Source organism: Gorilla gorilla, chromosome 12 (genome assembly GCF_029281585.2).
Source record: "Gorilla gorilla gorilla isolate KB3781 chromosome 12, NHGRI_mGorGor1-v2.1_pri, whole genome shotgun sequence".
NCBI classification, from domain to species: Eukaryota; Metazoa; Chordata; class Mammalia; order Primates; family Hominidae; genus Gorilla; species Gorilla gorilla.
In genome coordinates, this window is record NC_073236.2 from 67381788 (window position 1) to 67395479 (window position 13692).

Consider the following 13692-nt stretch of genomic DNA (forward strand, 5'->3'; position numbering starts at 1 on the left):
TCAGAAAATACAAATGAAACCATAGAGATGAAGAAAATTTATAGTCTGTATACTAAAATGGGTCATCATTATTTTTTATGCTACAAATAAGATTTGAGTCAAATAAATACAAATTTAGAAAATATTCAATTGCACACAGTAATCAAAGACATAAAATCCATAAAATATCTTTTGTTTCATTGGTAGAAAAATTAGCAGAAAAACTTATAAAACTGCTGGTGATTATGCAATGAAGTAATACTCTACGAAATATCTGGGGACAATGCAAATCAGAACATACCATAAGCAGAGTCATTTAACTGGATATTTGGGAGTCTAGCTTTCACTTGTGTTTGTCTTCACATATAAGCATATGCATTATGGATCACAGTCTTGATACCCCTCATCCTAGTAGCTTCAAAAAGTAATTCCAAAGAAATTATCCAAAGTACATAAAATTATGTAAATTTTAAAATGTAGTATGATATTATTTATTTATAGTTTTTCTCTTTAAAGCCTGCTAGATTCATTGAAGACCCTGGCCCAGTATAACATATGAAAAAACATATAAAAGGGACACTGTAGTCATGCTCTTGCATTTTCATGATCTCTTACTAGAACTGACTTACTCTGTTTATAATAGCCAAAACAAAAAGAAAGAAAGAAAAAGAAATAAATTAAATCTCCAGCATGAGAAGAATGGCTAAATAAATTGTGGTATACTTCCAAAAAGGAATACTATGGAACAATTAAAGGAATAAACTACAACTAGATACAATACACTTCAAAATCTTCACATTCATAATATTCAACTGAAAAAGGAAGTTGCAGAAGGACCTACATAATATGATAGAAAGTTTCAAAATATGTAAAATAATACAGCATATTGTTTCTGGTTATATACTTGTCATAATAGTACTTTTTAAAAACAAATGGGATACCTAATACCAATAATGGTCATCTGTGGGGACTGGGAGGAACATGATTAAGGAGGTCACACCGGGGCTTAAACTGTATTTGTAATGTTTAGGGGATACGTTAAGTATTTATCTGATGATTCTATATTTTTCTGTATGGCTGAAATATTTTGTTATTTCAAAAAAGAAGGATAATTCACTAAATAATTTGATCATAGTCTTTTTAAAACATCATCCTGTATTTTGAAACAGATTATAAATAACAGATATAAAATTTATATAGTTCACTAAATGTAGAGTACTTTGAATCTTTTAAAGAAGACACTAAAATATTAATTTTAAAATCCATATTTTCAAAATTGAGCTAGAGTTTATATTCATAAATCTCAGTATTTTCTAAGAAAACAAAATGCATCCCCTTAATTATTTTTTTCAGGTAACCTTTTTGTTTTAAATAACCTTCCCCTCCCCTCCCCTCTCCTCCTTTTTGAGGCGGAGTCTCTCTCTGTCCCCCAGGCTGGAGTGCAGTGGCACCGCTCTGCAAGCTCTGCCTCCTGGGTTTATGCCATTCTCCTGCCTCAGCCTTCTGAGTAGCTGGGACTACAGGCGCCTGCCACCATGCCCGGCTAATTTTTTTGTATTTTTAGTAGAGATTGGGTTTCACCGTGTTAGCCAGGATGGTCTCGATCTCCTGACCTCGTGATCTGCCCACCTCGGCCTCCCAAAGTGCTGGTATTACAGGCGTGAGCCACCGCTCCCGGCCATAATTATTTTCACTTTATATGTGTTAAATCATAAAGCAGTAAACACTGGTTTCTAGATACAGTGGGGAATATTGTTCACATTTGATTTTTAAGAATTTTTTAATTTGGAAGGAAGTTTTTGAAATTTATTCTCTGTAGAATATTGTATTCTGCAATATTGTAGAATATTGTTTCTCACTTTACTTAAAATTTTGAATATTGTTTGATGTCAATTTAGAAAAGAAGTAATTCTTGACTAAATAACTGGGCTTTGTGAATTTTAGCTTAGTGTTACAGCTACCATGACTGATGGTGACGGAGCTATTATATGAGATGATTGCCATCAGATGCTTTAATTCCAAGATTATTTGAATGGAAGGGTATTATGATGAGGAGAACCTTAGGGAAATTCCTAATTGAAAAAGAAGTAATTTTAAGTTTTGTTGAAATTTTATTTTAATTTATGTTAGATGCATTAACTTTATGATTTACACTCTTGTGTTTCAGGGAAAGGTGGCCCAGACAGCGTGTATGTCAGCTTGCAAGCATTTAGCCACATCCTTGATGCAACTTTTGTTGGAAGCTGAAGTGCGGCAGCTCACCTTGGGAGCATTACAGCAGTTCAACTTGGACGTCAGAGAATGTGAACGTAAGACAGTGACCATCCCTGTGCTTGTTTATCTTACCAGCAAACTCATTTCTGTCAGGGGAAAAAAAGTTTTAGGTGTTTAGGGTCCTTGTTCCTAATGGAGTCAAAGAATACCTAGATAACAGAGATAACTTATAGAACATCTAGAAATAGAGTTTATCAGCAAGCTAATTTGAACTCCCAGAAGTGCTTAGACTCATATTTAAAACAGAAGATCTCTAGCTACAAGGAAGTTTGCAATCTATGGGGTGATATAAGGGAGGCGTGCATTTAATAGACACTAAAGAAAACCTGATTGGTCCAAAGGCTTCAAAAGAATGCAGCTTCTAACTACTTTCTTCTAATATTCTATTTAAAAACTAGCTACATCTTATATGCAAACTATTGTTAGTTTAAAGAACAAATGGTATGTGCATTAATTAGTCAGAAATGCTTTCTATAATAAGAAATACAAAACTTAAAGAGTGGCTTAAACAAATAAATTTTATTTTTCTCAAAGGCAGTCAGTTGCTGTATTGGTTTAGTTGCTCAGTGATGTCATTATGGACCCAGGCTCTTTTGTTTCTCCTCCTTTGGTATAATTAGAGTGTGAACTCTTCATTCTCATGTATATTACAGTCAGAAGAGACCCACATTCAAGACAGGAAATGGACCAGCCTTCACCTATTCCTTTTATTAAGAAAATAAGAACCTTTTGAGGAGATCCCTGACAAACTTTCCTGTATGTCTCATTGAACAAAACACTGCCATATGATCACTTCCAGCTCAATGGGAGGCTGGGAGATTGAGTATCTGACAAAGTAAAATAGGAGCATCATTACTGGCATAGTTGACTCATCATAAATCATCTACTCGAAGTTGAATGCAAAATTAGGCTTTGATTAGGAAAGAATGAAGAGCTGTTGGTGAGAAATGAAAATGAACAAGAAATGATATGACTCTTGGAATTTTTTTTTATTCTAAGAAAATTAAAATAATGGGAAATTACACGAGTCTGCTCACACCCTTGCCCCACATTTTTATTTTACTACTTATTGGTTTCCTTTGGTTGACTTTTGATGTATGGAAATTAAGGTTTTATTGGCAGTGCTATTTTTAATTTAAAAAGGCATTAATAGGACTTCTAGTTACAGCCATCACAGAGTAAAAAGTATCAAAGTTACCCTTTTACCATAAACAATTGTAAAATTGGATAAACTACATGAAGCAACCCTATTCATGCATTAGACAGAAGACATAAAAAGGCTGTGATCCTTCAAAGAAGGGGAAACACATAAGGTAATCTTGCCATTCTCCATTTTTCTGTCTGGGGACACTGTCTAAACAGTAACACAGGAAAGTAGAGCCCAAACAAAAAGCAGTGTTTTTACACAGAAAACACAAAAGCAAAATCCCAGAGACTGGCATATAGGGCTGATGTGACAGCTGGGATTGGTGGAGCAAGGTACCAGAGAGCAAGGAGTTGTTCAAAGAAGTAGTTCTATTAATCAGCACTGGAGAGACCTTGAGTCTTTGGTAAAAACATTTAGTAGCCATGTGCAGAGTGAAACTCTGTGAGGCTTGGCAGAGAACAGCCACTGGAGGTCTGTGAGATGAATAAGGGTGCCAAAGGTCACTGGAAACACACACGGAAACATTGGAATTCTGACCAACCAGAATGGAAGAGTCCAGCTAAACATCTTTTGCATTCAGTAAGACCACAGAAGATGAGGTCTTAAGAGTGCTACTCAAAGCTCTAGAGGAGGAGCTCCTCTGTTTTTTTTTTCTTAATTGTATATGTTCATCATGTACATTTGTTGTTTTGAAATATGTATACTTCTGGAGTGGCTAAATTGAGCTAGTTAATATATATATTACTTCATATACTTTTTTAGGTGGTTAAAAAAACAAAGTCTCCTTTCTTAGCAATTTTCAAGATTTCAGTACATTGTTATTAACTAAAGTCACAACGTTGTGTAATAGATCTCTTGCACGTATTTCTCCTAACTGAAATTTTGTATTATTTGACGAATATGACTCAACTTCTTTGAGTTCATTTGCAGCCACCATTCTGCTGTCTACTTCTATGAGTTCAACTTTTGTAGATTCCATGTATAGGTAAGATTATGCACTATTTGTCTTTCTGTGCCTTTTCTTACTAAACATTAGGTCCTCCAGGTTCATCCATGTTGTCACAAATGACAGGATTTCCATCTTTTTAAAGTCTGAATAATATTCCATATTTTATTGTCTATTTATATTACATTTTCTTTATGCATTCCTCCATTGATATACACTTAGATTGATTCCATATCTTGGCTATTGCAATAATGCTACAATGAACATAGGAGTGCAGATATCTTTTTGACAAACTGATTTCATCTCCTCTGGATATATACTCAGTAGTGGGATTACTGAATCATATGGTAGTTGCATACATTAAAACTACTTGAGGAATTCCCATACTGTTTCTCTTAATGGCTGTACTAATTTACATTTCCACCAATAATGCACAAGGATTTCCTTTTTTTCACATCCTTTTCAACACTTGTTATTTCTTGTCTTTTTGGTAGTAGCTATTCTATTAGGTATGAATTGATGTGTCATTATGGTTTTAATTTGCCTTTCCCTGATAATTAGTGATTCCAAGCATCTTTTCATATTCCTGTTGGCCATATGCATATCTTCTTTTGAGAAATGTCCATTCAGGTCCTTTACCCTTTTTTTAATCGAGTTATTTTTCTTGCTGTTTAGTTTGAGTTTTTGACATATTTTGGATATTAACCCCAAGAGCTACTCTTGACCCTAACAATTTCACAAGATAAAGTGACTCTGCCGATAAAAAAAAAATGCCTTCTAACAAAACTCAATAGCCTTTGAAGGATGAGGAATAAAAAAACAATTCCACGCTCTCAAGCACATAGCATACACAGTTTTACAGCAAAAAGCTAAAATTTGACATGCAGAGAAGCAAGAAAATGTTACCCATAAAAGAAGAAAAGATAGACAATAGAAATAGATCCACTGATGACACATATGTTGGAAATTGCAGACAGGGGCTTTAAATAATTTAATATAGTCAGTAATTTAAAAGATAAGATGGACATAGTACATAACTGGGTTCAAAGTTTCTCAGGTTTGAGAAAAAGTATTAACACACTAATTTAAATAGCTCAAAAAACTTTATCAAGATAAATACAAGGAAAGCTACACTGAGGCACATTGTTATCAGATTGCTAAATAAACAATAATAAAGAGAAAAATTTTAAAGCAGCCAAAGACGAAAAGGTATAGTACATAATGAAGAACAGTGATAAGAGCTACAGCCAACTTATCAGAAACAGAGCAAACCAGAAGGCAGTAGAATATCTGTAAAGTCCTGAAAGAAAAACAAAACAAAACCTGTCAATGAAAACTCTATGTCTTGTGAAAATATCCTTCAAAAATAAACGGAAAATAAAGACATTTTCAGATAAACAGAAGCTGAGAGAATTTGTCACCAGATTTGCACCACAGAAATGTAAAAGGTAGTTTTTCAGGTTAAATGGAAATGATACTGTATGTCAACCCAGATCTACAATATAGATTACAGTGTTCAAAGATGTCTACAACAATATCTTCCTTAACACATTTTTTTTTTCTAGAACCTTGAGACTACTTCATTAAGAAATGGCATCTAATTCCCCTCCCCTTGAATCTGGGCAAGCTTGTGAGTTGATTGTAACCAACAGAATGTGGCAGAAGTGGCCCTTTGTGACTCTGAGGCTAGGCTGTAAAGGATGGTGCTGCTTCCATCTTGGTTGGCTGTTGTGTAAAAAGTCCAGCTACGCTGAGGCTTCCAAGCTTGAAGAAACTTAAGCAAGCTCACGTGGAGAGACCACATGAAGAAGGCTTGAGCCTATGTTAACAGATGCCTAGCTAATTTCTAGCTGTCTCATTTCCACTTTTACTGTTTTTTTCTTCTGCTTACTTTTTGTTTATTTGCTCTTCTTTTGTTAGTTCTTTTGGGTAGAAACTTAGATAATTTATTTGAGATTTTCTTCTTTTCTAATATGAGCATTTTAGTATTAGAAATTATTGTCTAAGTACTACTTCAGCCACAGTATACAAATTTTGATATGTCATGTTTTAATTTTTATTCATTTCAGTATTTTCAAATTACTCTTGTGGTTTCTTTTACTTGTGGGTTATTTGGAAATGTGTTGTTTACTTCCCAAATATTTAGAAAATTTTTAGATACATTAATACTTCTGTTTTAGGTTTTTAATTTACTTTCATTTTGATCAGAGAGCATACTTTATATAATTTCAGTTCTTCTAAATTTGTTGAGACTTGTTTTATGACCCAGTATATGGTCTAGTCAGATGTTCCATTTGCACTTAGAAAGAATGTGTTTTCTGCTGTTACTGTGTGGAGTAGCCTATAGACATCACATGGGTAAAGTTGATTGACAGTGTTATTCAAATCTCCTGTATTCGTAATGATTTTTTTGTACTTGTTTTATCAATTACTGAGAGGAGTTGAAATCTCCACTTATATTTATCAATATCAATCCTGTCAGTTTCCATTTTATCAGGTTAATGCATTTTGAAGCTCTGTTATTGGGTGCATACTACTAAGAACTGATATGTCCCTATGATGCACTGATTATTATTATGATGAAATGACCCTCTTTATCCCTAGTAATATGTCTTATTTGAAAAAAAACTACTTTTTGTGATACTGGTATTGACCCACTCAACTTCCTTATGACCTTGTGTTTGCATAAGTATATTCTTTTCTATCTTTCTCTTTTAATTTTTAAAAAAAATATGAAGTTGTACACAGCTTATAGTCAGGTTTTACTTTTTTACTCAGTGTGACAATCTTTTATTTTTAATCGGGTTGGTTAGGTGATTTATAATGAATGTAATTTTTTTTAATTTTGTAGGTATATAGTAGGCATATATATTTATGGAGTACATGAGATATTTTGATGCAGGCATGCAATGTGTAATAACCACATCATGAAAAATGGAATATCTGTCTCCTTAAGCATTTATCATTTGTGTTACAATCTAATCATACTCTTAGTTATTTTAAAATGTACCATTAAATTATTTTGACTATTGCCACCCTGTTGTGCTAATACTAGGTCTTATTCATTTTTCTAACTATTTTGTACTCATTAACCATCCCCACCTTCCCTCTCAACACTGTGCTTCCCAGCCTCTGATAACCATCCTTCTACTCTCTAGCTTCATGAGTTTAATTGTTTTGATTTTTAGATCCTACATATAAGTGAGAACATGCAATGTTTGTCTTCCTGTGCCTGGTTTAACACTTATCATAATTGCCTCCAGCTCATTAAAATAACAGGCTCACTGTTACAAATGACAGGATTTCATTCTTTTTTTGTGGCTGAATAGTACTCCATTGTGTGTAAGTACCACAGTTTCTCTCTCCATATATCTGTTGATGGACAATTAGGTTGCTTCCAAATCTTGGCTATCGTGAATGGTGCTGCAACAAATATGAGAGTGCAGATATAAAATCTCTTTGATGTACTGATTTTCTTTCATTTGAATAAATACCTAGCAGTGGGATTGCTGGATCTGGATCTTATGATATCTCTATTTTTACTTTTTTCAGGAACTTCCAAATTATTCTCCATAGTGGATTTAAAAAAAAAATTTTTTTTTTGAGACAGGGTCTCACTCTGGAGGCGCAGGCTATACAGTGGCATGACTTGGCTTACTGCAATGTTTGCCTCCCAGGCTTAACTACCATGCCTGGCTAATTTTTGTATTTTTTAGCAGAGATGGAGTTTCACCATGTTGCCCAGGTTGGTCTTGAACTCCAGACCCGTGATCCACCCGCCTCGGCCTTCCAAAGTATTGGGATTACAGGCGTGAGCCACCACACCGTCTCCATAGTGGTTATAGTAATTCACATTCACAACAACAGTATATGAAGGTTTCCTTTTCTCCACATCCTTTCCAGCATTTGTTATTGCCTGTGTTTTGGATAAAAGACATTTTAACTGGAGTTAAGTGCTATGTCATTGTAGTTTTGATTTACATTTCTCTAGTGATCGATTATGCTGAGCACCTTTTCATATACCTGTTTGCCATTTGTATGTGTTCTTTTGAGTAATAGTTATTCAATTCTTTTGCTCATTTTTAAATTGGATTATTAGTTTTTTCCTATGGAGTGTTTTGTCTCCTTATATATTTGGGTTATTAATTCCCAGATGGATAGTATGCAAATATTTTCTACTACTCTGTGGGTTGTCTCTTCACTTTGTTGATTATTTCCTTTGCTGTGCATAAACTTTTTAGCTTGTTGTGATCCTGTTTGTCCATTTTTGTTTTGGTTGCCTGTGCTTATGCGGTATTAATTAAGAAATGTCTGCCCAGGCCGGGCACGGTGGCTCATGCCTATAATCCTAGTATTTTGGGAGGCTGAGGTGGGTGGATCACTTGAGGTCAGGAGTTCCAGACCAGTCAGGCCAATATGGTGAAACCCCTTCTCTACTAAAAACACAAAAATTAGCTGGCCATGGTGGTGCGCACCTGTAATCCCAGCTACTCGAGAGGCTGAGGCAGGAGAATTGCTTGAACCTGGGAGGTGGAGGTTGCAGTGAGCTGAGATTGCGTGCGCCATTGCACTCCAGCCTGGGCATTGCAGCGAGACTCCATCTCAAAAAAAAAAAAAAAAAAAAAAAAAAAAAAGTCTTCTGAGACTGATATCCTGAAGAGTTTCCTCAATGTTTTCTTGTAGTCCTTTCATAGTTTGAAGTCTTAGATTTTAAAGTCTTTAATTCATTTTGATTTGCTTTTTGTATATGGCAAGAGATAGGGGTCTAGTTTCATTATTTTGCATATGGATTTCTAGTTTTCCCACCATAATTTATTGAAGAGACTGTCTTTTTCCCAGTATGTGTTCCTTTTTTGAGACAGAGTCTTGCTCTGTCACCCAGGCTGGAGTGCAATGGTGCAGTCTTGGCTCACTGCAATTCTGCCTCCCAGGTTCAAGCAATTCTCCTGCCTCAGCCTCCAGATTAGCTGGGACTACAGGTGCGTGCCACCATACCCGCCTATTTTTTTGTATTTTTAGTAGAGACAGCGTTTCACCATGTTAGCCAGGATGGTCTCGATCTCCTGACCTCATGATCCTCCCACCTCAGCCTCCCAAAGTGCTGCGATTACTGGTGTGAGCCACCACGCCCAGTCAGTGTGTGTTCTTGACACCTTTCTCTAAAACGAATTTACTATAGGTAAGTGAATTCTCTTCTGTGTTCTCTATTCTGTTCCATTGGTCTGTGTGTCTGATTTAATGCCAGTACCATGCTGTTTTTATTACTATAGCTCTGTAGTATGATTTGAAGTTAGGTAATATGATTTCTCCAGTTCTGTTCTTTTTGCTCAGGATAGCTTTGGCCATTCTAGGTCTTTTGTGTTTCCATATAAATTTTCTGATTGTTTTTTCTATTTCTGTAAGGAATGTCATTGGTACTTTGATGGGAATTGCATTGAACCTATAGATTGCTTTGGGTAATACGGGCATTTTAACAATATTGTGTCTTCCAATCCATGACCATGCAATATCTTTGCATTTTTTTGTGTGTGTCCTCTTTAATTTCTTTCATCAGTATTTTATAGTTTGTAAGATCTTTTACTTCTTTGGCTAAGTAAATTCCTAGGTATTTACTTTTATTTGTGGCTATTATAAAGGGGATTACTTTTTGATTTCTTCTTCAGATTGTTCACTGTTGGCATATAGAATTGCCACTGATTTTTGTATGCTGATTCTGTATTCTGCAACTTTACTGAATTTATCAATTCTTATCATTTTTTTGGTGGAGGCTTTAGGTTTTTCTAAATATAATATCATATCATCTGCAAACAATGATAATTTGACCTCTTCCTTTTCGAGTTGGATGACCCTTTTTTCTTTTTCTTGTTTAATTGCTCTGTAGGACTTTCAGTACTATGTTGAATAACAATGCTGAAAGTAGGCATCCTAGTTGTGTTTCACTTCTTAGAGAAAAAGCTTTTGGTTTTTCTCCATTCAGTATGATACTAGCTATGGATCTGTCATACATGCCTTTTATTTTATTGAGGTAATGTTAATACCCAGATTTTTTAGGATTTTTACCATGAAGGGATGTTGAATTTTATCAGATGCTTTTCAGCATCAGTGGGAATGATCATATGGTTCTTGTCCTCCATTCTCTTCATATGTTGTATCACATTGATTGACTTGTGTATGTTGAACCATCCTTGCATCCCAGGGATAAATCCCACTTGGTCATGATGAATGATATTTTAAATGTATTGTTGAATTCAGTTTGCTAGTATTTTGTTGAGAATTTTTATGTCAATATTCATCAGAGATGTTGGCATGTAGTTTTCTTTTTTGATGTGTCTTTGATTTTAGTATCAGGGTAATACTGACCTTGTAGAATGAGTTTGGAAGTATTCCTTCCTCTATTTTTCAGAACAGTTTGAGTAGGATTAGTATAAGTTCTTCTTTAGATGTTTGATAGAACTCTGCAGTGAACTGGGTCCTGGGCTTCTCTTTACTGGGAGACTTTTTATTATGGTTTCAATCTTGTTACTTGTTATTGGTTTGTGTTCTAGGGCCTGAAATGGGGGCCTCATGACTCTGCCTGGTGCCCTATCCTACTGTGGCTGAACTGGTATCCAAGACACATGATAGAGTCCTCTTTATTCTGTTCTTCTTTTTTTTTTTTTTTTTGGAGGAGTTTTGTGTCCTCTAATTCATCTTTTATATATATATATTTTTATTATACTTTAAGTTCTAGGGTACATGTGCACAATGTGCAGGTTTGTTACGTATGTATACATGTGCCATGTTGGTGTGCTGCACCCATTAACTTGTCATTTACATTAGGCATATCCCTCCCCCCTCCCCCCACCCCACAACAGGCCCCAGTGTGTGATGTTCCCCTTCTTGTGTCCAAATGTTCTCATTGTTCAATTCCCACCTATGAGTGAGAACATGCGGTGTTTGGTTTTTTGTCCTTGTGATAATTTGCTGAGAATGATGGTTTCCAGCTTCATCCATGTCCCTACAAAGGACATGAACTCATCATATTTTATGGCTGCATAGTATTGCATGGTGTATATGTGCCAACTTTTCTTGATCCAGTCTATCATTGTCGGACATTTGGGTTGATTCCAAGTCTTTGCTATTGTGAGTAGTGCCGCAATAAACATACGTGTGCATGTGTCTTTATAGCAGCATGATTTATATTCCTTTGGGTATATACCCAGCAATGGGATGGCTGGGTCAAATGGCATTTCTAGTTTTAGATCCCTGAGGAATCACCACACTGTCTTCCACAATGGTTGAACCGGTTTACGGTCCCACCAACAGTGTAAAATTGTTCCTATTTCTCCACATCCTCTCCAGCACCTGTTGTTTCCTGACTTTTTAATGATTGCCATTCTAACTGGTATGAGATGGTATCTCATTGTGGTTTTGATTTGTATTTCTCTGATGGCCAGTGATGATGAGCATTTTTTCATGTGTCTTTTGGCTGCATAAATGTCTTCTTTTGAGAAGTGTCTGTTCATATCCTTCACCCACTTTTTGATGGGGTTGTTTGTTTTTTTCTTGTAAATTTGTTTGAGTTCGTTGTGGATTCTGGATATCAGCCCTTTGTCAGATGAGTAGATTACAAAAATTGTTTCCCATTCTGTAGGTTGCCTGTTCACTCTGATGTTAGTTTCTTTTGCTGTGCAGAAGCTCTTTAGTTTAATGAGATCCCATTTGTCAGTTTTGGCTTTTGTTGCCATCGCTTTTGGTGTTTCAGACATGAAGTCCTTGCCCATGCCTATGTCCTGAATGGTAATGCCTAGGTTTTCTTCTAGGTTTTTTATGGTTTTAGGTCTAACATTTAAGTCTTTAATCTATTTGAATTAATTTTTGTATAAGGTGTAAGGAAGGGATCCAGTTTCAGCTTTCTCCATATGGCTAGCCAGTTTTCCCAGCACCATTTGTTAAATAGGGAATCCTTTCCCCATTTCTTGCTTTTGTCAGCTTTGTCAAAGATCAGATAGTTGTAGATGTGTGGTATTATTTCTGAGGGCTCTGTTCTGTTCCATTGGTCTATATCTCTGTTTTGGTACCAGTACCATGCTGTTTTGGTTACTGTAGCCTTGTAGTATGGTTTGAAGTCAGGTAGCATGATGCCTCCAGCTTTGTTCTTTTGGCTTAGGAGTGACTTGGCAATGCGGGCTCTTTTTTGGTTCCATATGAACTTTAAAGTAGTTTTTTCCAATTCTGTGAAGAAAGTCATTGGTAGCTTGATGGGGATGGCACTGAATCTATAAATTACCTTGGGCAGTATGGCCATTTTCACAATATTGATTCTTCCTACCCATGAGCACGAAATGTTCTTCCATTTGTTTGTATCCTCTTTTATTTCGTTGAGCAGTGGTTTGTAGTTCTCCTTGAAGAGGTCCTTCACATCCTTTGTAAGTTGGATTCCTAGGTATTTTATTGTCTTTAAAGCAATTGTGAATGGGAGTTCACTCATGATTTGGCTCTCTGTCTGTTATTGGTGTATAAGAATGCTTGTGATTTTTGCACATTGACTTTGTATCCTGAGACTTTGCTGAAGTTGCTTATCAGCTTAAGGAGATTTTGGGCTGAGACAATGGGGTTTTCTAGATATACAATCATGTCATCTGCAAACAGAGACAATTTGACTACCTCTTTTCCTAATTGAATACCGTTTAATTCATTCTCCTGCCTAACTGCCCTGGCCAGAACTTCCAACACTGTGTTGAATAGGAGTGGTGAAAGTGGGCATCCCTGTCTTTTGCCAGTTTTCAAAGGGAATGCTTCCAGTTTTTGCCCATTCAGTATGATATTGGCTGTGGGTTTGCCATAGATAGCTCTTATTATTTTGAGATATGTCCCATCAATGCCTAATTTATTGAGAGCTTTTAGCATGAAGGGTTGTTGAATTTTGTCAAAGGCCTTTTCTGCATCTATTGAGATAACCATGTGGTTTTTGTCATTGGTTCTGTTTATATGCTGGATTATGTTTATTGATTTGCATTTGTTGGACCAGCCTTGCATCCCAGGGATGAAGCCCACTTGATTGTGGTAGATAAGCTTTTTGATGTGCTGCTGGATTCGGTTTGCCAGTATTTTATTGAGAATTTTTGCATCGATGTTCATCAGGGATATTGGTCTAAAATTCTCTTTTTTTGTTATGTCTCTGCCAGGCTTTAGTATCAGGATGATGCTGGCCTCATAAAATAAGTTAGGGAGGATTCCCTCTTTTTCTATTGAATGGAATAGTTTCAGAAGGAGTGGTACCAGCTCCTCCTTGTACCTCTGGTAGAATTTGGCTGTGAATCCCTCTGGTCCTGGACTTTTTTTGGCTGGTAAGCTATTAATTATT

The 13692-nt window shown here is 35.8% G+C and overlaps 1 protein-coding gene across 3 annotated transcripts in view; it reads left to right on the forward strand.

Moving 5' to 3' along the window:
* Positions 1 to 13692, forward strand: part of EXOC6B (exocyst complex component 6B) — a 647056-nt gene that overhangs the window by 441027 nt on the left and 192337 nt on the right. For all 3 annotated transcript variants that reach the window (XM_019021027.4, XM_055378081.2, XM_055378080.2), the window contains one exon: positions 2147 to 2288. In XM_019021027.4, coding sequence (XP_018876572.1) covers positions 2147 to 2288 — 142 coding nt within the window. The remainder of the gene's footprint in view (positions 1 to 2146; positions 2289 to 13692) is intronic.